General features: G+C 39.2%; 1 protein-coding gene across 1 annotated transcript in view; it reads right to left on the bottom strand.

Moving 5' to 3' along the window:
• LOC106874774 (uncharacterized) overlaps positions 1–26,244 on the bottom strand; it is a 71,690-nt gene that overhangs the window by 6,021 nt on the left and 39,425 nt on the right. The window contains exons 2-4 of the mRNA XM_089343356.1: positions 18,941–19,040; positions 11,751–15,170; positions 2,927–3,100 (exon numbers count right to left, since the gene is read on the bottom strand). Coding sequence (XP_089199482.1) covers positions 2,927–3,100; positions 11,751–15,170; positions 18,941–19,040 — 3,694 coding nt within the window. The remainder of the gene's footprint in view (positions 1–2,926; positions 3,101–11,750; positions 15,171–18,940; positions 19,041–26,244) is intronic.

Below are 26,244 nucleotides of genomic sequence, written 5' to 3' on the forward strand. Positions count from 1 at the left end.
TATATAAATATATATATATATATATATATATATATATATCTATGTGTTTCAGCCAAGTGGAGGATAATATGCTGAACCCAACGACTTGCAGACAGTGTATCCCGAATTCATTAACTTAATTCGTAACTAAAGTGACAAAAAACCACAAAGTACAATTACTCCGACAGGAACTATTCGGATAGAATGGGGCATGCCAAAGCTAGGCCGAAACAGCTGTAAGATTAAGTTTATGTTTATTCTCTAATTCCTTATGTACTTTTATTTGTAAACCCGGTTGTCAATACAACATGGTTTGTCATAAACACTTGTACTTTGTGGTTTTTTGTCACTTTAGTTAAGAATTAAGTTAATGAATTCAACAGGATACACTGTCTGCAAGTCGTTGGGTACAGCATATTATCCTCCATTTTCTAATTGATATATAAATTTAGGGTAAAAAAAAAACCTTTTACTTGCTCCCACTTATTACACTGGGTATAACACTAGTGTAACAATAATTGGGTACCCTCCCAGCAGTATATTGGATAGATACTATCCCTTAGTGGGTTGAATCCTCAACCCCTAACTTTCTTGCACTATATATATATATATATATATATGTATGTATGTATATATAGAAGAGTATTGTAGTTCGCTTGAAGCATTGTGTATTGTTTGTAAAGAATAACAAGTTTTGAATGGTACAACAATGCACTATAATACAAAAAAATGGACTCTATACCTGTTGTAATTTAGTCATCCATAGTCTGATGACATTTTGGAATAAAATTCCTTTTTCAGATATTCTTAGATAGCAGCGACTCCATCTAAGAATATCTAAAGAAGGAATTTTATTCCAAAATATCAATATATATATATATGTATATATATATATATATATATATATATATATATATATATATATATATATATATATATAAACACACAATTATATTTCAGTTTGTGTTGTGTCTTTAAATATACTAGCTGTTCATACATTGAATATAAGGGAATATTCCTACATTGAAACAGTATATATACTCAACAACCACATAACACTTACACACGCACACCAAATACGAGAAGGTAATTGTAAGATCTGTGTACAGAGTAGCCTCCCCTGAGCACTATATCGTTCACTCAACATTATCAATAGCACAAAAATTATATAATATCGAGATTATGCATCACTATCATAACCGGCATTATCAATTAGTATCTGGAACTATGGCTGTAGATTAAATTCTACAATGGAAATAATAATTTGTAGTTGTTGAGTAACATTCAATTATTCCCCCTTGGGCCACGCTGATGATTTACTGAGCGGTTCTAGTTATCTCCCCTCTGAACCACATCTCTGACAACGCTTAATAGCAGAAGCTCGGAGACGTCTGTCCGCACACACCCCTTTATGGGCACACAAAAGCTTGACCAGAGCTAGTAAAGCCAGGGAGCCACACCAGACTCCATTGTCTATTCTGGGATGGTTTCTAGGGCTGGATGCCATAGAGTGTACTGAGTACTTTTCACGTCACACCAACACAAATGCCATTTATGTCGCACCATAAAATTTCAATGTGGCAAATGGCACAGTGCAACTATACATAAAAATGCACAGACTTGCACAAATAATTGCACCTTGAAGTAAATTTGCTTTATCAGAAACTAAGGTTACTGTGTGGTTAGATATTTGACAAAACAGAGTGACAGCCACATGTACACAAACATACACACACATACACACAATGGGCTTCTTTCAGGTGAATACAAGGTTTTGGTCAGCCCCAAAACCCAGTGCTTGCTTTTAATCATTTATTATTTAACCCAGCCATATCCAACCCAAATATTTCACCTGTCTTGTGCTCAAACCAACCAGATCTGGCTTCATGCACCAACCCTGCAATGTCATTCTACAAATAAACAATTATATCATGAAATCTCATAGCTACAAGATAATGCATGCAGCACCAGCACCAGTGTTTTTAAGGTGGCACCAGAAACGGATACTGTAAAATTTCAATGTGGCACATGATATAGTGTGGCTGTCGCAACTACACATACACACAGATGCATAGACACATGCACAAACAGTTGCCCCTTGAAGTAAACTTGCTTCATCAGAAACTCAAGAACCATGGGGTTTGATACAGTTTTATATTTAAGAGATAAGGAATGTTGTACATTATTTACAATTGACGGATATTTGTCCTCATCTTGTTTGTTGTTAACACGTTTCGGCTGATATACCCTCCAGCCTTCATCAGGTGGCTTGGGGAAATTTCGAACCTGGGTTCTCATTCCTAAGGTGTTTTTTGATATTATTATTATTATTATTATTATTATTCAGGTCACTGCATATGGCGTAGTGGTTAACAGCGCAGGCTACTAACCCCAAGATCCAGAGTTCAATTCCAGGCAGTGACCTGAATAATAATAATAATAACAACAACATCGAAAAATACTTTAGGAATGAGAACCCAGGTTCAAAATTCCACCAGGACACCTGATGAAGGCTGGAGGGTATATCAGCTGAAACGTTGTGTTAACAACAAACAAGATGAGGACAAATATCCGTCAAATGTAAATAATGTAAATGTGGTTTGCTATTAGACAAAATAGTCTAACAGCCACATTTACACATAAACACACACACAATAGGCTTCTTTCAGTTTCCCCTCTACCAAATCCACTATGAAGGCATTGGTCAGCGCAATAAACTTCTGTACTTGCCTTAACTGATCAAAAACCTCGCAGTCATAAAGTTGTTTGTCATAGATGCAATAACCAATTGTAAGGCTGAAGCAGATTACCTGCTGGTTGTCCCACCTGAGCAGAAACCCAAGGATATAGCACACAATACAGCACAACTGCCTCAACTACAGAGAGAGAGAAAAAAATAGACACACGCACACACGATCCCATCATCAGAGCAGAGGTCACTTCTTACCTGATCGGATCAAGACCTCAGGCGCAATGTAGTTGGGCGTGCCTACGAGAGAGTGGGCCAGACATCGCTGCCGCTGTTCCTGGTACTTCACCTCCAATGGCTTCAGTTGATCACAGCAACACGACTCCTCCTTCAACACAACGTCCATCGAACCTTGACGAGGGTGACAGCCATCTGCAAGGAGAAGAGATGATAATGATAATAACAATAGTTCTTTCTAATATAGGCACAAAGCCTGAAATTTGGGGAGTGCTCAGTTGCAAGGACCCCAGTGTGAAAGGATGAAAAGGCAAAGTCAATATGAGTGGAATTTGAACTAAGAACGTAACAATGGGCAAAATACCACTAAGCATTTTGCCCAGTATGCTAACAGTTCTGCCAGCTCGCCACCTTAATAATAATAATAATAATAATAATGATAATAATAATGGTTTCAAATTTTGGTGCAAAGCCTGTAAATTTTTTTTTTGGGGGGGGGGAGAGTAAGTCTGTTACCTCGACCCCCAGTATGCAACTGGTACTTATTTTATTGACCCTGAAAGGAATACAAAGTCAACCCCAGCAGAATTTGAGCTCAGAATGTAGTAGTAGTAGTAGTAGGAGGAGGAGGAGGAGTGGTGGTGAGTAGTAGTAGTTCTTGTTTAGCTCCAAGTGAAACCTGATCAAGCAGATATATAATCAAAAGCGTTCCAACCATGACCACTTCGTCTAGCTTTTTTTTGTTTTTTGTTACTTAACATTTCTAGAACGTTTTATTTTTTATTACCATTTTTCTGTTAAAATACTCTGCCTTTCTTTCATTTAAATTTGCAATCATGAAGAATTTTGTAAAATAACTTAGTTATTATTAGCCTGGTCTTTAGAAATACATGGAAATTTGAAGGTAAGCTTTAATCCAGATTACTTTAAATCAAGTAGGCTTAAATCTAGATTACTTTTAAAATATCAAAGAATGGTATCAAGAGAGTTAAAGTAGCATTTAAAGGAAATTTAGCTGCTATTTCTCGCATTAGTAGTGTGTGTGTGTGTGTGTGTGTGTGTGTGTGTATGTGTGTGTGTGTGTGTGTGTATATATATATATATATATATATATATATATATATATATACACATATATATGTATATATATATTTACACTTATATATATACACATACACACACATATATACTTATATATATATGTATATGTATATATATATATATATATATATATATATATATATATATATATGCATATATACATATATATATATGTATATATGGATATATATGTATATGTATATATGTACCTTAAAGACATCCATCATTACGACACACACCTTCACTCACTCACTCACTATCTCTCTCGCACATACATACAGACATCTTATTTTTTATGGAATGACCGAGAAAAAGACAGAGACAAGAGAAAGAAACAGAGACAGAAGAAAAGCTTCTCTTGGAGAAGATGAAAGACAGGGATAGCAGGTGAGAGTGAAAAGCTGATGTTTCATACCCTATGTATGTTGTATAGGTGAAGGTAAAAGAAAGCAGCACAAGGAGAGGGGGAAAGCAGGAGAGAAAGGGACGCCGAGAACCTCAGAAATGAGGTTGTGTCATACAATTTTCAGGTCATTTTCACTTTTGTCCCATGTTTCAAGCGTGTGTAGAATTAGGCATTATCTTTCTCTTTCAATTTCTCATTATAATGTAGAGACCTGCTGTCAACATATTGCAACTTCACTACATTTCCTTCCTTTGGAATTAAGAAAGCTATGCAAAAATAACTTCCTTTGGCATACACACAGAGTTAAAGTTCCGTATGAAATATGTTATTTTTTGCTGTGAGCTAAATTACAACTCAAATCCTATGGAAATTACCTTTTCCTATTCTGTCACCTGTTTGTGAGGAGCGTATTTCAAAACCTGACCTTCCATTTAAACTTACAAGGAAGTTATCTCAGAAACCCTGTCCTTTACCTGTTGTTTCTAGCATGTCTGAGATGACATCTGTGAGGAGCATAAGGCCAGTTTCCTGGATTCTGTAGTGTATATACTCCACTGAGGATAGAATGCCCGTCTGTCACAGGATCACTCGTTATGAGTTGAGTGAACTGGAGAAACATAAAATGGAATGTCTTGCTAAAAAAAAAAAAAAAAAAAAAATATCGCCTGATCCAGAAATCGAAACCACAATCTTACCATCATGAGTCCAACAATTCTAACCACTAAAGCATACACCTCCCTCGAATGATAAAAGGCCACACATTTTGAGGATAGGAAAAGTTAAGCAAATACATCAACTCCATGTACTATATTTTATCAATCCTGGAAAAATGAAACGCAAAGCTAACCTCAGCAGGATTTGATCTCAGAATATAAAGAACCAAAACAAATACTGCAATCCAACAGAATAATAATTCCTGCTAATCTTGGTACAAAATTAGATATTTTAAAGGGAAGAGGTTAGTTCAATACATTGGAACCAATTCTTGTGAGGTATTTTATTTTATTGACAACACCAAAAGATAGATCTTAGTTGGAATTGAACTGACATTGCAATGAGTTGGACAAAAAAATGCTGCCATGCATTTTGTTCAATGTTCACACCACCTGGAGGAGGAGGAGAAGACGAGGAAGAAAAAGAAGAAATAAGGAAGAAGGTAACAAAGAAGAAAAATGATGAAGAAAGAAGGATGGAGGAGAAACAGAAAAGGGCAAAGATGAAGAAAAGAAGAAAAGGAAAAAAAGAAAAGGAGGAGGGGGCAAGGAAGGGGTTTAAACATCGAACATAAGGAAACACTTGATGTCTTTCTCACACCAATAACAACAACAGGAACCAGAAACTGCAAAAAAAACAAAAAAAAAAAAACAATTGGAAGAGTTCCAGGCAAACGAACCATTTCTAAAACTGCTAAAAATAAGTGAGTTCTTGGGAGATGGCTACATTCTCTGGGAAGTACTTAAAAGAATGGCACCAAAGCAGCAACATAGGAATTCTTAAGAGCCAAATGTGGATCTATTCACGCATAGCTGGGGGTAGAGTACATCTACCCCAGCGAGGATATGAAGAGAATAACAACAACAACAACAATAACAATAATCCTTTCTACTAAAGGCACAAGATCAGAAATTTTGGGGGACGGGACAAGTCAATTACACTGACCCCAGTGTTTCACTGGTACTTAATATATCGACCCCGAAAAGAGGAAAGGCATAGTCAACTCCAGCAGAATTTGAATTCAGAACATAAGGACAGATAAAATGCTGCTAAGCATTTTGCCCGGCATGCTAGTGAATCTGCCAGCTCACCACCATAATAATAATAATAATAATAATAATAATAATAATAATGATAATAATAACAATAATAATGTTTTCAAATGTTGGCACAAGGCCAACAATATCAGGGGTGGCGGGTACTTCAATTACATCTACCCCAGTGCTCAACTGGTACTGAAATTTGAACTCAATGTATTACTCTTTTACTTTTACTTGTTTCAGTCATTTAGACTGTGGCCATGCTGGAGCACCGCCTACAGTCGAGCAAATCGACCCCAGGACTTATTATTTGTAAGCCTAGTACTTATTCTATCGGTCTCTTTTGCCGAACCGCTAAGTTACGTGGACGTAAACACACCAGCATCGGTTGTCAAGCGATGTTGGGGGGAACAAACACAGACACAGAAACATACACACACACACACATATATATATATATATATATATACATATATACGATGGGCTTCTTTCAGTTTCCGTCTACCAAATCCACTCACAAGGCTTTGGTCGGCCCGAGGCTATAGTGGAAGACACTTGCCCAAGGTGCCACGCAGTGAAACTGAACCCGGAACCATGTGGTTGGTAAGCAAGCTACTTACCACACAGCCACTCCTATGCCTATATATACATTTTTTATATTTCATGTATTTAATATACTTTATATATTGACCTATCTAGCTCGCTTATCCCTATATTTACTTCTATACCCGCTCAAGTGTACTCAATACAGAGAATATCTGATTCTCATCTATGGACATAAGAAGCAGCAGATGTGATGTGCAAGAGAGACGACTGCACTGGTATGGTCATGTGTTGTGTGTGGATGAGGAGAGCTGTGTGAAAAAGTGTCACACCCAAGCAGTAGAAGGAACCTGTGGGAGAGGGAGACCCAGGAAAATCTGGAATGAGGTGAAGCACAACCTCCGAATGTTGGGCCTCACGGAGGCGATGACAAGTGACAGAGACCTTTAGAGATACGCTGTGCTTGAGAAGACCCAGCAAGCCAAGTGAGACTGTAACCGTGGCCTATGCCAGTGCAGCATAACCAGCCCATTTAAGAGTACCCTTCAATCACTGGGCAATAAACTGCGCTTGCAAAGACCTGTTGAGTCAAGTGAAGTCATTGTCGTGGCCAATGACAGTACTGCCTGATTGGCACCCGTGCTGGTGGCACATAAAAAGCACCATTTGAGTGTGGTTGATGCCAGTGCCACCTGACTGGCTCCCATGCCGGTGGCACATAAAAAGCACCATTTAAGTGTGGTCAATGCCAGTACCACCTGACTGGCCCTCATGCCGGTGGCACATAAAAAGCACCATTTGTGTGTGGTTGATGCCAGTGCCACCTGACTGGCTCCCATGCCGGTGGCACATAAAAAGCACCATTCAAGTGTGGTCAATGCCAGTACCACCTGACTGGCCCTCATGCCGGTGGCATGTAAAAAGCACCCACTACACTCTCGGAGTGGTTGGCGTTAGGAAGGGCATCCAGCTGTAGAAACTTTGCAGATCAGATTGGAGCCTGGTGCAGCCTTCTGGCTTGCCAGCCCTCAGTCAGACTGTCGAAACCCATGCCAGCATGGAAAGCGAGCATTAAACGACGATGATGATGATGATGATATATATGAAAGAGCCAATTTAACTTAATGTACATTAAAAAATATTTTTTTTAATGTTAAAATACCATGATAAAAAAAAAACGTAAAAACCAGACCATGTTTTAACTTCATTCAACTAAACAAAATATGTGTATGCGTATATATATATATATATATATATATATATATATATATATACACATGTATATATACATACATATATACTAGCAAATGCACCCGCCCTTTGGATGGGTTAAGTTGCTTTGATGGTATTTTTTTCACCAAATTTTTTTTACCAACTACCAAGAAGATTTATGAGTAGTACGGCAATCTATGTTTCTGATTAACCTAGGAACAGAAAACCAAACTGAAGGCTGGTTATTGTGGAGGTCATTGCACTTTAATGATCAGAGAATATATAAGTTTGCAAGCGATGCAAAGTAGATTTACTGAAGTGTTTTGGGAGCAGATTACGGATAATGAGTACAAAATATCATAAACTAACAGTGAATGCTGTATAAAATTTAATTGGTATAGAGCTTTCTGAAAGATACATATAGCTTTTGCTAGTGGAAGCAAAACTCTTATTTAAAGGTCGATTCTTTGGGACGAATTATATGCGATTGTTTCAAAAAGGCTAGAACGACAATGCTAAAATGTATTTGAAACAATGGACAACAGTCGAAATCTCATAATGGATGGGTAAATAAGCATCCTTAAAGTGAAACAATGCATTGGTGGGTAAACAAAGGTATCAACAAATAGAAGAGAGGGAAGAGAACATCACCTTTCAAGTAACTCAGAATAGGTAAAGGTAAGCTTGCCAAAGTTTAATGCAGTTTAAATCTGGAGATTAAGATTGTTTGGTATTGGATATTCATCATATACAGTGTCCTGAGTCAATTTAATCACTGTTGCAGGTGGACAGTTGAAATAAATAGATAGACAAAAATCCTTTCACTTTTATAGAAAGATTAAAGAAGTATGGAAAACCCTACATAAAAAACAAACTATGTACATTTAGTTCATTTACGTGAGAGTTGTGGGTCAAGAATTATGGAAATATATGGGTTCAGTGTTCCTAGTCCATTTAATCACTGTCAGTGGTGGACAGTAGAAATAAATAGACAAAATCCTTCCAGTTTTATAAAAAGATTAAAAAAGTATGGAAGACCCTACATACAAAAAATTATGTCCATTTGTGTGTGTGTGTGTATACATATACGTGTGTGTACATGCGTATATGTGTGTACATGTATGTGTACATGTATGTGTGTATATGTATATATGCGTGTGTGTATATGTGTGCGTATGTATATACATATGTATATATATGTGTGTATATATATATGTATGTGTATGTATATATATGTGTGTGTGTGTATATATATATGTGTGTGTGTGTGTGTGTGTCTATATATGTATATATATATATGTATGTATTTATATGGCAAATGAAAGACTGAAGATGGAATATACGAGAATTTATTAATCACGACAATTGTTTCGACACATCTAGCATCGATTCCTCTTGGGTGGGACACTTAACAACTGGTTCAGGAGTATCCAGTAGTGCAGATGTATCTCGTCGGGTGATAAATAAAATACAACTCGTTAAAATAACAGTTCCGTAATGTAACTTCTTGTTTGATAAATCTATATATATGTGCATATATGTATGTATGTGTGTGTGTGTGTGTGTGTGTGTATATATATGTGTATGTGTGTATATTTAAGGTGTGTTTGTGTGTGTGTGTATGGCTGAAATTTTGAAGTCAAGAATATCCTAGTTTAAAAATAAATTTGTACTCAACAAAACTATAGAATAACCCCTCAGATTAATGTAAAATTGTCTTTTTATAACATAAAAACAAACATTATACATTCATACACATTATCCTCATGCACTCACACACTTTCGCCAGGTTACAGTTGTCTCCCTTCTCACCAAATGCCCATCCTTTCAGTCAATTCAACATGTGAAACCGTTAATCCAAACAAGTTTTGTTTCTCCCGCCATTTTCTTTCCTCGTTCCTTTCAATCAAAAAGTGTAGGCTCAAAATGTCAAAGACTTCTTCCATTTATCCTAAACATCAAATCAATACACCTTGTTCATTGTCCCCTCACCTGTCTCCTGTTCAATTTTGAACTGTAAATGAGGGGAAGCTGGAAAACTCCTGGCACTAAAGAGATCGCGAAAGGCCTGGTTGGAAGCCCAACCTTCCGAGTTCTTTTACAAGGCTTAGAAAGACTGAAGGACCACTGCAATAAGTGTGTGAATCTGAGAGGGGAATGTACTGAATAAAACCATAATTATCTGATCCTCTTGTATTTTCTTTCACCCAAAACCAGGAACTTTTCAGCACACCCTTGTGTCTATGTATATCAATGGCGACTCCGGCACTTGGGCTGTTTGGGCTTAGCCCGTGTATAAATTTAGTAAAGCGAACATGTATTTGCAACCTGATTTAATTTCTACCAACATTGACTTCAAGCATGTAATTTCAGCCAATAACTCAGACTCATTTTATTGAGCCTGGTCGCAGTTCATTTATTTTCATACAGCATCTGGTGGCCATCTTAGAGGTACCCTGTGTCAAAAAATATCATTCGTAGCAGACATTCTCTTGATATTATTCACATGCACCTGATTTGGGCTCAAAAGTTATATAGCTCAAGTTGATATCTATAATTGTAAAAATTAAAAGTATTTCAAATTCAATATTTTCTTGAAACAATAAATTTCTATAGAGATTAGGATTTAAATTCCAATCTATAAAATGTTTCCGTTCTACAATATTCTTAAAGGAACTAAAAATTATCCAGAAACTCAGGCTAATACAAACGAGCCTGGTAGGTGTAAAAGGAGCAAAACTCTGTGGATTTTGGTACAAATTGGAATTCATTGTTCTACTGCACTAATAATTTTATTTTAGAATTGGAAGTTAGGTCACTCTCCTTTACTGTTTCATTACTTTTTTGTTATATATTCAGATAATTGGGAATGGTAGCTGTATGTGTGTGTGTGTGTGTGTGTGTGTAACTGGCATCTCTTGTCAAGAGTACAGGCAACACTCAGGTCGCTGATGTTTGTTGTGCACTCTGCTTTCATTATATGATTACCAGTATTCTGTGCATCTGTGTGTAAAGATCAGTTGTGTTTTGCAGGGTTGCTTTATTTCTACCCTTAACTTAGAAATGGAGAAAGACATAGCGTGAGATATAAAAAAAAAAAAGCCATTTGGTGGCAAGAAATTAAATGGAAAGACATGAAATCCTTTAAGCAAGCATGTGTCTTATGTGAAATCTGTGATGAGCCCAAGTGACGCTGATGACCTGGAGTCGCGCCTGATATGTGTGTGTGTGTGTTATTTCTTTACTACCCACAAGGGGCTACACACAGAGGGGACAAACAAAGACAGACAAACGGATTAAGTCGATTATATCGACCCCAGTGCGTAACTGGTACTTATTTAATCGACCCCGAAAGGATGAAAGTCAAAGTCGACCTCGTCGGAATTTTAACTCAGAACGTAGCGGCAGACGAAATACCGCTAAGCATTTCGCCCGGCGTGCTAACGTTTCTGCCAGCTACCAGTGTGTGTGTGTGTGTGTGTATATATATATATATATATATATGTTATATAGTTTGGACTGCGAAAGTGAAGTAGACTGAGGAAAACATGGAGGGGACAGGTAGAGGAGGAGATTGGGAGGTTTGGCTGAGGAAAGGAGGACACTCAAAACCAGACAAGATGGCGTGAGGGCAGTTACTATGGCATTGAGGTAAATCCAGCCACCCCCGTTAACTGGGACAAAACCCAGATTTAAAACACTAGATGATATATATATATATATATATATATATATAAACAATACCAATCAAGGAGCAGATGACTGAAAAACAAAGTCAACAACAACAACAATAAATGAAGAAAATAAAAAAATTGTACTCAGTCCTTACCTTTCTGATAATATTTAGAATTATGTGTCCATCGAAATCCTGTACTCAACCCAAAGTCTGTTAGTTTTATGTGACCTTCCCTATCAATTAATATGTTGTCTGGTTTGATGTCTCTGTGGATAAACCCCATTTTGTGAACACTTTCGATAGCCAGAACCAGTTCTGCAATGTAAAACTGAGCTAGGTCTTCTTCAAAAATTTCATATTTAATCAAAAGTCCCATTAGATCTCCTCCCGGTACGTAATCCATCACAAAGTACAAATAGTCTTTATCTTGAAAAGAGTAATATAGTTTTACCACCCATTCGTTATCCGCCTCTGCTAAAATATCCCTCTCAGCTTTCACATGCGCCACCTGGTTGCGTTGTAGAACATCAGCTTTCCGCAGCGTCTTCATTGCATACAGTTGGCCCATGTCTTTCTTGCGAACCAAAGCCACCTCCCCAAATGCGCCAATACCCAAGGTGGTGAGCTTCTCGAACATGTGCTTTTCAAGTTTGGCTCGCTTCAAGCGAATGTAGTTTGACTCCTTCTGGTGCAGGATCTTCCGCATCTGCTGTTGTGCGTTCAAAGAAAGCCCGACCTTGTTCATTTCATTCTCCAGCTGCATTCGTCGCCACATGCGTTGCGTGGTGGACTTCATTACATTCTCCACATGCTGTTCCATGAAGAATTTGTACGCTTGCGGAGAGTAGTTGCGTACACGTTCTTGGTCTGGCGACCTGTACTCCGACTTCCATTCAGGAATTGGCGATGTGCATCGGTGCTTCTCCTCTTTCTCCTCGGCTGATTCGGTATGCGTCGGTTCCACAGCACACCATTCCTCTTTCTGGTTGTTCTCCATGCTACTACGTCGGTTCGACAGCGATGGCCGTTCATACATGGATGTCTGTGTCACTTGTGTATTCACTGACGACGACCCGAAATTATCACTAGGGGCCACATTTGGTGGCGCTTGCTGAATAGGAATAGGTTTCACTGGACAAGGGGCCAGCAGTTTCGAGGAAGTTTGGGTCGGAATGGGGGGAGATGATGACTGTGTTATGTTCAGAATTCTGCCAGGGTAAGGAGGGGGTGGTTTCGAAGGTATATCTGAACCACTGGAAGGCGTGGAGGTTGTAGACTGCACTGACGTTGTTGACTGTATCGACATCGGTGATTGGTTTGTGGCACGAGAGACGGGGGAATCTGAACGGGGGGTGGATGAAGTGGTGTCAGACGGGGGCCGCTGGTAGAAGTCCAGATGGAAGCTGGGTGCTGTTGGGTTCTGCGAGTAAAGGGGGTTTGCACCTTGGTTCTTGATGTCGATTTGCAGCGAGTTGGGGACAAGAATTTTGATGCGTACGTCCCGTTTGGTGGGGCTCGTTGTCTGCTGTCTACTTTGAGCCTGGTTTGGAGGGAGGATCGTGGTCTGTACTGACGAGATGTAGCTCTGAGATGAACCAGATGTGGCTGTGGTGGTTGTAGAGGCTGTAGAAGAGGATGATGACGATGATGACAATGTTGTGACAGCAGTCGTGGAGGAAGAAGGAGAACTTGAGACCGGAGCAGTGAGAGGTGCAGTTGCAGTCTGTAGTTTCGGCTTCTGGACCTCGCGGCTCTTCACCGAGTTCATGATGATGGCCGGTTGCTTTGCTCCCCAGGCCTGGACAGGCCCGGGCGGCGACGGCGCCTTTTTCCGCGGCAAGTTAATGTGTATGCTCTCCCCGCTTCCACCAGCTGCAGTGGCACCACCACTGCTGATGCCAATGCCCGTGTGACCACTGGCAGTGATGTTATTGCAGCTGCTCAGCGAGATCTGCGTTTCACAAACGGGGGCCCTCTGCACTTGTGCAGCAATCAGATGCGATCGCTCGTTACCCTGGTTGTTGTGCTGGAAGTAGAAGGTCTGCATAGGTTTGGTCATGCCTTGTGGAATCTGTATGGTGAGCTTTGAGAAGCGCGATTCATTCATGCAAGGTGACAACTGAATGTTGTTTGGCGAAATATTAAGAGCCTTTAACTGGTGTGACAGCGCCTGCACATTTGGTGCAGCAAACTGCTGATGTTGCTGCTGTTCTTTCTGCTGCTGCTGATGTTGCTGCTGCTGCTGCTGCATGTGGTACGACGGAGAGAAGGTGTTCGGGCTTGAACCCCTGTGCAACTGGATCGGATTCACGCTGGCCGTTGGCGGCTGCGTGTGATGTTGCTGTTGTTGTTGTTGTTGTTGTTGCTGGTGGTGGTGCGAAGTGACTGAAGGCGAGAAGTGCAACGGCACGGTTGCCCGTCCAGAGTCCCAAACCTGCACCGGCGCCTGCGTCTGCGTGTGGCGCCAGGGGTGCACCAGTTGCTGCGGTATGGAGTGCGGAGGCAGATGCGACTGCTCGCCGGCCTGCTTCTTTGCTGGGACGCGCAGGGGCAGGGTTACGCAGGAGGGGCCGCTACCACCGCTGCTGTGGTTGCTGTGGTTGTTGTTGCTGGTGGTGGCGGCAGTGGTGGCAGAGGAGGTGTAAATTTGATTTGCTTGTTGCTGTTGTTGTTGTTGTTGTTGAAGCACCGGTGATTGCGACTGAGTGCACGAACCGTTGTCGTTCTTGCCAGGAGACATTCGCTTGATCAGTTCTTGCACGTGGCCAGCTGGGACATACTGATGTTGCTGCTGTTGTTGTATTTCAACCGTGGTTTGATGCTGCGACAGCGGCAAAGATGAAGGTGGCTGCTGTGGCTGCTGCTGCTGTTGTAATTGCTGCTGTAGATGGTGAAGTGATGAAGGTGGCTGCTGATGTTGATGCTGCTGTTGTTGATGCTGTTGCTGATGTATATACTGTTGCTGCTGTTGATGATGATGAAGGTTATGAGGTGAATGGTGAATATGCTGCTGCTGCTGCTGCTGCTGGGGGGAAGGAGGATGTTGCGGGTGGTGGTGGTGGTGGTGGTGGTGGTGCGGGTGGGTGAGCGGGTGGTGTTGGGGGTGGGGGTGGTGGGGGTGGTGGGACCACTTCTGCTGGGCCGGGTGCAGGTATGTGTTCATCATCGACTCCGACGTCGTGTAGCCCGCCGCCGAGAGGTGGGACGAGGAAGGGGGCGGGGGAGGGGGCGGCGTCTGGCCCCTGGGGGGGTTTGGCGACACGATGGCCGTCGGGATCCCGTTGTTGTTGCTGCAGCGCGGAGGGAGCGGTGGGGGCGGTGTGTGATGACCATTCAACTGATGTTGCTGCTGCTGCTGTTGCTGCTGTTGTTGTTGTTGTTGTTGTTGCTGCTGCCTGGTGCTTGTCTGTCCGATAGCCGCACGTACAATGTTGGGCAGCGGATAGAGCTTGTTCTGCATAGGGCCAAGCCCTGGACTGTCTGACCGGACACTGCTGTTCTCTGATCCGGTACCACTTGGAGAGTATTTCTCCTCGAAGCTGGACTTCCTGTGAACTTTGTAGGTGGGAAAACCTAGAAAAGGAAGTTTTAAAGCAAAATTAATAACGACAATGTTGATTTCAAATACTGGCACAAGGCCAGCAATTTTAGGGGAGGGATTAAGTCAATTACATCGACACCAGCAATCAATAATAATCCTTTCTACTGAAAGAAACGAGAAGTAAAAGGAATTAAGTTTCTACATTAATTTATTATATACATATTTTTACATTTATAGAAATATAGAAACAACGCATTTCATCGTAGAGAATTTACGACTTAAATTTATTATTAACTAGTTTCTCATTCTAACTAATAAGGTTTCACGACAATTCAATATTGTCGGATTTGAGTATTGAACATGGCATATATATTAGCCTATACTCAAAAGGGTGAGTGTCATGGGCTTGAGTAACGTCCAACGATCACTGGAGATTCGGACGAAAATCAGGGTTTTTATAACTACTCATACACGAATCATAGAACCGTAACCCTGTGAAAGATTTCTTCAACGAAGTTCATAATCTGTATATGGGCAGTAATTTTTAACCAATGAGAAATCAATAATTTCTCATGTTCGGGCAAACGAACTTATGTTCTCTCCCCGCCTCTTATGAGTTTGCTACACTACTATAAGCACAAGGCCTGAAATTTGGGGAAAAGGGGTAAGAAGATTATATTGACTCCAGTGCTTGACTGGTCCTTATTCCATCGACCCCCAAAAGGATGAAAGGCAAAGTCGACCTCAGCAGAATTGGAATGTAAAGACAGACATGATGCCATTAAGCATTTTGCCCAGTGTGCTAATGATTCTGCCAGCCTACCACTTTAATAATAATAATAATAATAATAATAATAAATCTTTGTTTGTTTACTTTCATCGTAAAGTTGAATTTATCATTAGCGTCTTATGAAGCTAAATTTATAAGTTCTAAAATTGCAGAAGAATTTGTTGCTGGGCAGTTTAGTTTAATGGTAAAACACTTGACATGTAATCACAGAGATGTGAGTTTGAGTCTCATGGCTGGCCGGTAACGTATTTTTCTGCATTATATGGATAATTTATCCTGATCACGCTATTTATAGCATTATCACGCGTTTGAGAAATAAATTTATTTCTGTATCTTATAATAATAATAATAATAATAATTTCTGCTAAAGGTACAAGGCCTGAAATTTTGGGAGATGGGATAAGTCAATTACATTGACTTCCCAGTGTTCAACTGGTACTTATTTCAGTGACCCCAAAAGGATGAAAGGCAAAGTCGACCTCGACAGAATAGGAACTCAGAATGTAAAGACAGATGAAATGCTGCTAAGCATTATTGCCCATCTTACATTTCTGCCAGTTTGCAGCCTTCTTAATAATAATGATGATGATGAACATTAGAAGCATCAGTTGTGGCGTGCAAGAGAGACGATTGCGCTGGTATGGACATGTGGTGAGAATGGAGGAGGATAGCTGCGTGAAAAAGTGCCACACCCTAACAGTTGAGGGAACCCGTGGAAGAGGTAGGCCCAGGAAGACCTGGGCTGAGGTGGTGAGGCAAGACCTTCGTACATTGGGCCTCACCGAGGCGATGACTACGGACCGAGACCTTTGGAAATGGGCTGTGCGTGAGAAGACCCGGCAAGCCAAGTAAGATCGTTGCCAGTGCCCCTGGACTGGTTCTTGTGCGGGTGGCACATGAGATGCACCATTTTGAGCGTGGCCGTTGCCAGTACCGCCTGACTGGCTCCTGTAGGATTTTCGAGCGAGATCGTTGCCAGTGCCCCTGGACTGGCTTGTGCGGGTGGCACATAAAAGACACCATTTCGAGCGTGGCCGTTTTCGTGCGGGTGACACGTAAAAGCACCCACTACACTCTCTGAGTGGTTGGCGTTAGGAAGGGCATCCAGCTGTAGAAACTCTGCCAAATCAGACTGGAGCCTGGTGTTGCCATCCGGTTTCACCAGTCCTCAGTCAAATCGTCCAACCCATGCTAGCATGGAAAGCGGACGTTAAACGATGATGATGATGATGATGATGATAATAATAATAATAATAATGATGATGATGATGATGATGATTTCAAATTTTTGCACGAGACTAGCAATTACAAGGGAAAGGAATAAGTCGATTGCATTAACCCCAGTATTTTACTGGTGATTAATTCATCTATCCTGAATGGATGAAAGACAAAGCTGACTTCAGGGACATTTGAACCCAGTATTTAAAGATGGATGAAATGTCATGAAGCAGTCTGCTCAGCATGCTAACAATTCTGCCAGCTCATCACCTTAATAATACTAATACTACTACTACTACTACTACTAATAATAATAATAATAATAATTCAATACAGAAACCAAAAGAGCATCACAGCAAACCACAGCACATACCCAAGGCGCACAGAGCTGCGTTCGGTAGTGAAGTGAAAGCACGCTATAAAAATAAAACTACTGAATAATAATAATAATAATAATAAATAAATAAATAAATAAATAAATAAATAAATAAAGTGGTAGGGAACTGGCAGAAGTGTTAGCACACTGGGCAAAATTCTTCGAGGTATTTCGTCCATTTTTACATTCTGAGTCCCAAATCAAGCAACATGGCCAAACTGTTTGAACTGGCTTTCTCAAATCATACAAGGAACAGGACATCCCGGTTTCTGAGCAGAGTCATTGGTTGGATACAAAATATGATCAGTGGTAGCCTATAATCATGCCAAAAAGAGTTTGAGCAGCCCCTAAGGGTCATGGACCATGTCCAAGTCTCACAACTATAGAAGACCTAAAAACCCAAAGCATTGCCCTCCTGTTCACATATCAGCAATGCAGAAAGACACTCTTTTGCAATGAGCCCACAACGGCACCAACTCATCCAAGTCTTTTTAGGACTTCAGATTCACAGCTAACGTCACTATAGATTTCACTGCCTGAGATCAGTGAAGTGGTCAACCACTTCGACATTCTCACCCACAACAGAGACAGATGAGGTCAAGTCCTCCAAGAAACTCACAAAAGACTTCATCTTAATCTCTATCAAGAGACCCTAGGGACCAAGTGGTTCTGCTTCCTTGCTCATTGAAAGAAGAATCTGCCTTAACCCTTTAGCATTCACATTATTCCATCAAGTGTAATGTTTATTTATTCATTCTTTTGAATTTATCCTGCATTATCTTGTAGCTTTCAGATTTCAATGATGTAACTGTAAATCTTTTAGACTAACAGTGTACGTGTGAGAGACTGGATCTTGTCATTCTTAGCATAAAACAAGAAGAATGTTTGGGCCAGATGAGGCCAGTTTAAATGCTAAATGGTTAGGACATCCATAAACTCAGCAAGAATTATTGTGAAATCTGAAAAATCTCGGTCTATAGTCATAGAGTGTACCACAACTCGATCAAACCACCATTCAGTCAAGTACCTCATCCATGCAGGCATTGAACAGAGTGGGAGCCAAGCTATTTTATGAAATTCTTCCTTATTTTCAAAATTAATTAAAACACAGACGGTTGTGATGTCATGTACTTCTGTCCAGTGCCAGCCGGCAGTTTGACAGGACATGTCTCATCGTCGCTTTCTCTCCGCGTTTACATTCATTAGTCGTTTGTATGTTCCACCGGACTAAGTTGACTGGGGACAGCAAAATGTTGAAGGTGGAAATATGGCAACAAAACAAATATGGCAACAAAAAGGGTAAGAAGACAATTTTGGCTTTAGGGCTCTTTCAGAAGACAATTTATAGAGACACGAGTACCCAAAAAACAAAGACTGTAATACAGGTAAAAGTCTGCAACAATGTAGGAAGCACACACCTATTGATTTGGTTGGAATACATTTCCCCTCTGCAGGAACTAAACGGTTCATGTTGTCTTTTCCTGCTGGAAGTCCAAGTAATCTTGATGACATTTGGTCCTGCAGAGAAAGAAATAATTAAAATTAAGTCAACACATTAATATATAAATCATACATACGTATATTTACAATAATTATAATGATAGAGAATATGGAGACTGTAAAATAAAAGGAAAGAAATTTTGAGGATTTACCAATGTCATACAGCATATTTTTTATGGTTATGACAACCTATGCATGTTTCTGCTGCACAGAATATAGGCAGTCGCATATGCAACTGGGCATAATCTTCAATGCAGCTTTGTACAGGGTCTTTCCAATGAAGTGAACCCAGAATTACTCATCAGAGGAATTTACAGTACAAGTAACAACTCATAGTCGTCATAGATGCTAAATACTAATCAATGCAGTTAGCCATAACCAAGAAAATAACTGAGAGCCATCACCAGCGGCAGACAATCACCACTGTTTCTGCTGCTCAGACTATCAAATGAGATTCCAGCCTTTATTTAGACATTAATGTTCGTTTTTATATTCATTTACAATGAAAATAATTTTACATTAACCTGATGGGTTGCTCTATACTTTTGTAGAGTAGAAATTTACTATTCTTACACAAGAATGTTTTTGACAATGAAACTTTGAAGTCAACATTCTTGCATAAGAATATATATATATATATATATATATATATATATATATATATATAAACATACACACATACTATATATATTCTTTTACTTGTTTCAGTCATTTTGACTGCACCCATGCTGGAGCACCACCTTAAAGGGATTTTAGTTGAAGCAATTGACCCCAGGACTTATTCTTTGTAAGTCTGGTACTTATTTCATCGGTCTCTGTTGCCAACCACTAAATTACAGACATGAACACACCAACATCAGTTGTCAAGTGACAGTCGGGGAAAGCAAACACACACACACACACACACATAGTGTCATCTCATAAATAATGCAGTTTTTTCAATTACAAGAACTAAAAGACAGAGGGGGATGGGATAAACTACCTGCATCAACTTGGTATAAAAGCAGGTAGTAATTTTGCCTTGCAATTATTCTTAGTCCAAATTTTGAAGAGTGCAGTTCGATTTTAGCAGTTATTTTTGCAAAGCTATAATGGAAGTGAGAAAGGAGCATATTCTGCTTTATGAGTTCAATAGAGGTAACAACACAATGGAAAGTGTGAGGAATATTAAAGCAGTATATGGGGATCAGACAATAAACTTAAGTCAGTGTCAACAGTAGTTCCAGAAATTCTGAGCTGGAAACTACAGCCTAGAAGACAATCCTTGTTCTGGAAGATCTGTAGAGCTCAACAAGGACATCCTGCAAACCCTAGTAGAACAAAATTCCATCGTAACTGTTGAAGAACTAGCAGAGAAGCTTGGATTTGGTCATTCAACCATTCATTAACACCTGCATGCCATCGGAAAAGTTAGCAAATTGGATCAATGGGTTCCTCACAGACTTTTCGAGTCTAATCATGTGCGGAAAGTGAATGTGTGCTCTTCTTTGCCGTCACGTCCCACAAATGAACCTTTTTTGAACCAAACAATGATTGGTCACAAAAAATAGGTTCTTTATGAAAATGGCAAGTGCCAAAGACAGTGGGGGTAGGGAAAGGAGAAACACCAGCACCTCAGGATAAAGAAGGTCTTCACCCACATAAAGTGTTGTTATCTGTTTGGTGGGATATGAAAGGTTTAGTCAACTTTGAACTTTTAAACCCAAACCAAATGATAACAAGGGAGGTCTACTGGGAGCAGCTTGAGTGGCTTAAGTCAGCGCTAGAAGAAAAACAACCATCTTTGGTTTGAAGACAAATGGTATTCTTCCATTAGGATAATGCTCAGCCACATACAGGGAGGATGACATTCCAAAGGCTGGAGCAGTTTGAATGGGAGACAATGACCCACCTGCCATGTTTGCCGGACACTGCCCCATCTGATTATTATTTATTCTGCAGACTTCAAAATCATTTGGATGGAAAAAATATGAATTCTGTAGACAAGGTCAGAACAGTACTGGAGGAGTATTTTCCATCACAGACAAATGAATTTTTGGAAGAGAGGCCTTGCAAGTTTACCAGATAGATGGAAGAGCATTGTAGAAAATTAAGGAGTACATTTTAGATGAGAAAAGAAATTTTGAAAAATAAAAGTATAAAAATTTGCATTATTCATATATGTATACATATGTGTGTCTGTATATATATATGTGTGTGTGTGTGTGTGTGTATGTATATGTGTGTGTGTGTGTGTTTGTGTATATATATATATATATATATATATATATATATATATATATATATATATATATATATATAAATAATGGTCTTCTTTCAGTTTCATTCTACCAAATCCACTCACAAGGATCTAGTGAGCCTGAGGCTAGAGCAGAAGACACTTGCCTAGAACCATGTGGTTAGGAAGCAAACTTCGTACTACAGAGCCACACCTGGCACAGGTATGGTTTGCAAGTGCAAGCATAGATAACATCATCATTGTTTAACATCAGCTCTCCATGCTGGAATGGGTTGGATGGTTTGATATGGAGCTGGCCAGACTCCAACTGTATGTTGTGGCATGGTTTCTATGGCTGGATGCCCTTTCTAATGCCAACCACTTTACAGAGTGTGTTGGGTGCTTTTCATGTGCCAAAAATCTTGTTTCTTAACCATGTGCTTCTGGCTTCAGTACCAGTGTGGCACCTTGGTCAAACATTTACTATAGCGCCAAATCAACCAAACCCTCGTGAGTGAATTTGGTATATATAGGTGTGTGTGTGTGTGTGTGTGTGTGTGTGTGTGTGTGTGTGTGTGTGTGTGTGTGTGTGTGTGTGTGTGTGTGTGAGTGAGTGAGTGAGTGAGTGAGTGAGTGAGAGAGAGAGAGAGAGAGAGAGAGAAAGAGAGAGAAAGAGAGAGTACAGTGAACTTGCTTTGGGGAGTGGAAAGTCCTCAGCCTGTTCACTGTACTCTTTTAATCAAATTTATTAATTGATATAAGTCTTGCCAATGTGGACCAGCTTCTATAGAGTCTGTTTGATCACGTGTGTCTTTATGTATGTATGTACACACATACATACATGCACTCACAATCTTATCTATCTCACATAAATCAACATATATTAATATTTTATACACAGCTAACAAAGTTGGTCTGTGCACTTACGCATTTTTACATAACACTATGAATAAAACAGAGCATGTGTGCATACAATACAGAAGTGGCTGTGTGGTAAGAAGCTTGTTTCCCAACCATATGGCTCTGGGTGCAGTTCCACTAAGTGTCTCCTGCTGTAGCCTTGGGCCAACCAAAGCCTTGTGAGTGGATTTGGTGGACTGAAATTGAAAGAAGCCTATCGTGTATGTATATGTGTATGTATTTGTGCATGTGTTTGTACCCCCACCATTGCTTCACAACCAATGGTGGTGCATTTGTATTCCCGTAACTTAGCAGTTCGGTAAAAGAATAATAAATATATATATATATATATATATCTGCCAAATCAGATTGGAGCCTGGTGTGGTCATCTGGTTTCACCAGTCATCAGTCAAATCGTCCAACCCATGCTAGCATGGAAAGCGGACGTTAAACAATGATGATGATGATGATGATATATATATCTCAAAGTGTGCATAATTGTGTATAAAATATATCAATGAAATTCTAACCTAGTCTGATTTTCCCATTTTATTATTATATACCATAAAAACCCATGTAATTTGCATACTTCTGTAATTTACGCAGGTGTTTTTCTGGATAAAATTTGTTGAAAGAAGCTTCTACTTGTGTAAAATTCACATCCAAAAGTTTTCAGTATTGCCAATATGGCCAAAGGGAAAATTTTTCAATTTAGTTGTATTTAGCATAATTTCACTTATGATTAGATTTTATTAAATTTTCATTAAATAAAAAGAATTTCTGTTTAACAGGTATCACATTGAAAGCTATTAAATTACAGTGTTTGTGTTGTTTATAATAAACTTTATTTTACATTTCTTTTCCACAAGAGATTATGTCCGATCTTTAGCATACTGCTGTATGTCTTCTCAAATCACAATCACAGGAAAGTTGTTGATAATTCTCATCAACAAAAACAAAGCTGATAAATACGCACAAGTGTTGCAAAATAAGTTTAATTACCAATAAACATCAGCTTGGATACACTTTACTCAACCGAAAGAGGGAGGTGACCGATCAAACTGATTATGTAAACAGAATTCTGATTGGTCGAAAGTGTCTTCTTGTCTCAAGCTCTGATTTTCAGCAGATTCTTGTCAGAACCTTTGATACGGAGTTTCAAAATTTTAATCCCTTTTACATTTATATAATGTCAAGCAAACTTTAAAATTTGTCATTACCGTTTTAGCCGGGGAACCAAACTGATGGTTTGGTAACCCACTAAAATATATATTAAAAATCAAAAGGAGAAAATAAACAGCCTTGCAAGTTTAACTCAGTGTTTATTGAACAAGAGAGGTGCGAAATTTAAGAAGTGACTTGTTAGAATATACATGCCTGTGAGGAGACATAAACAAGAATAGCAAAAACCTACTATACCAAAAGAACTGGTAATGCATATATTACAAGTGTTCTATGCAGAGAATATAAGATTGCTGCATAATTCAACATGAATGTAAAATGACATTAAACATCGTGTAAGGTAAATGACGGTTTCTGTAAGAACGCTAAGTCATATTCACTTAGTGAATTTACATGCGCAAGGATGAGTTATGATGTTGTCGTCAGCGATGTCGGTGGTGATGAATTTCATTGTCCTAACGCAGAGAAAGCAAGCAATAGTTTCCTGGAGGCAAATGCAAGCTAGACTTCTTAAGCGGAGAAAAACTTATCTCTTTAAGGAAATTTCTGGGCTCTTTTGCGATAGGTAGAAACTCCAAGCAATGTAAGATATGGCCTGGACCATGATTACCAGCATGGATGTCAAACTTCAAAAAGTAGTTAACCATTAAATGGTTTCAGTAAATTTATACAGAAAAACTAAGTATTATACTGTCCAACAGAAATAAAAGTCAACTTCAGATTTAAGCCATTATTTTTTTTTGTAAAAAGTTATTCTGACATTAAATAAGTCAACTTCCCATATGAATGTTTACATTTGTATGCCATTTTTCAACAAAAATATTTCTAAAAAAATTCTGAGAACAATCTATTCATGTAATTTACGCACCCACTAAAGTTTTGTTTTGCTTTTGTGAAAAAAAGTGCGGAAATTACATGGCTTTTTATGGTAATATTATTAAATAATAAAGCCTGAAAATCAGACTCAGTAGAATTTCATTAACATATATACATAGGAGCGGCTGTGTGGTAAGTAGCTTGCTTACCAACCACATAGCTCCAGATTCAGTCCCACTGCGTAGCACCTTGGGCAAGTGTCTTCTAATATAGCCTCGGGCCAACCAAAGCCTTGTGAATGGATTTGGTAGACGGAAACTTAAAGAAGCCCGTCGTATATATGTATATATATATATGTATGTGTGTATGTGTTTGTGGGGGGGGGGAAACATCGCTTGACAACCGATGCTGGTGTGTTTATGTCTCCATTACTTAGCGGTTCGGCAAAAGGAACCGATAGAATAAGTATAAAGATATTTTTCTAAATTCTTCATTATTTTCAAATTTAATTTCAGTAAAGCAGTGTATTAAAAAAAAAAATGTGCTAATAAAAGGGCTGATATATATTTTACAAAATTAATTGAAACAAACACAGTTTATTTCAACAGAAATATGGCAACAAAATGATTAAACCCTCTGATACCAGCCCACCTCTGACACAGACCCTGGTCATCAAATACAAATTAAATATGTAGGAAAAACACTGAGAAAAGGTTGGAAACATGTGAGATTTTTGGCAGAATTCTGTTGTAAGTATCCCATATAAACCTTCATAGCTTTCTTAATTTTGGGGAGAATTTTCAGAAAATGTTTGCAAATTTGTGTTCTATACATGGGAATTCATACAATTGTAGAAGAAAACCAATAAGAAAATACTTTTGGGGCGTGATTTAAGGGCTATTTAGCTGTTATTTTTAGTACATCTCATGACCACATCATACCCTCCTCATCTAATTGTCAGTCTGACGCATTGATGTTTTTCCAATATCTTTCTCCCCATAAACACAATGGTCCATTGCTGGGATTTAAGCCAAACATTCAGACTATCCATATTTTAAACTGTGATATTAACGAAAATTCGAAAAATTCCCATGTAAAGAACACAAATTCACAATTTTCTGAAAATTCAAAAAAATAAAGAAGTTACGAGGGGTTATTTATATGGAGTGCTTAAAACAGAATTCCGCCAAATATTTCATACCTTTTTTGTTGGATTGAAACAATTTTAATTTTTAAAAGTGAAAATAGTTTTTTTTTCTATGTATCTATATCTTTTATGTTTTATCTGTTTCAGTCATTAAGACTGTGGCCATGCTGGAACACCACCTTGAAGGACTTTTAGTTGAATGAATCAATCCCAGGAATTATTTTTTAAGCCTGGTACTTTTACTATCGGATCTCTTTTTGCTGAACAGCTGAGTTACAGGGATGTAAACAAACCCTCACCATCCATAGTAGAAGACGCCCAAGGTGCCACGCAGTAGCACTGAACCCAGAACCACATGGTTGGGAAGCAAGCTTACCATACGGCTACACCTATGCCTATATATGTATGACATTAAATATCGAAATACATTTTCACAGAATGTTCTCATGTTACAGTTTAATTAAAAATATATTGGTGCACATATTCATAGGGTAAGTTTCACATACATAAAGTGAGAAGGAGAGAAGAAAAAAGGGATCACATGCTTCTTCTAGTCTTTGACAAGCTTCTTTCAAATTCACTCATAAGGCTTTTGTTGGCCCAGGGCTACAGTAGAAAACTCTTGCCCAAAGTGCCACACAGTGGGACTGAACCCAGGACCATGTGGTTGGGAAGCAGAGAGACAGACACAACTACATACATCATGCTAAAGTTTTCTTAATATTATTTAAAGATGTCATGTAAAAAGCACCCGTGCCGGTACCATATAATGGCAGTAGTGCTGGATCCATGTAAAAAGCACCAAGGACACTCTGTAAAATGGTTGGCAAGAGGAAGGGCATCCAGCCATAGATACCATGTCAAGGGAGACAATTGGGACCTGGTGCATCCCTCAGCCTTATCAGCTCCTGTTAAACTGTCCAACCCATGCCAGCATGGAAAACAGACATTAAATGATG

The sequence above is a fragment of the Octopus bimaculoides genome, chromosome 27 (assembly GCF_046866305.1).
Source record: "Octopus bimaculoides isolate indiv1 chromosome 27, ASM4686630v1, whole genome shotgun sequence".
Lineage (NCBI taxonomy): Eukaryota > Metazoa > Mollusca > Cephalopoda > Octopoda > Octopodidae > Octopus > Octopus bimaculoides.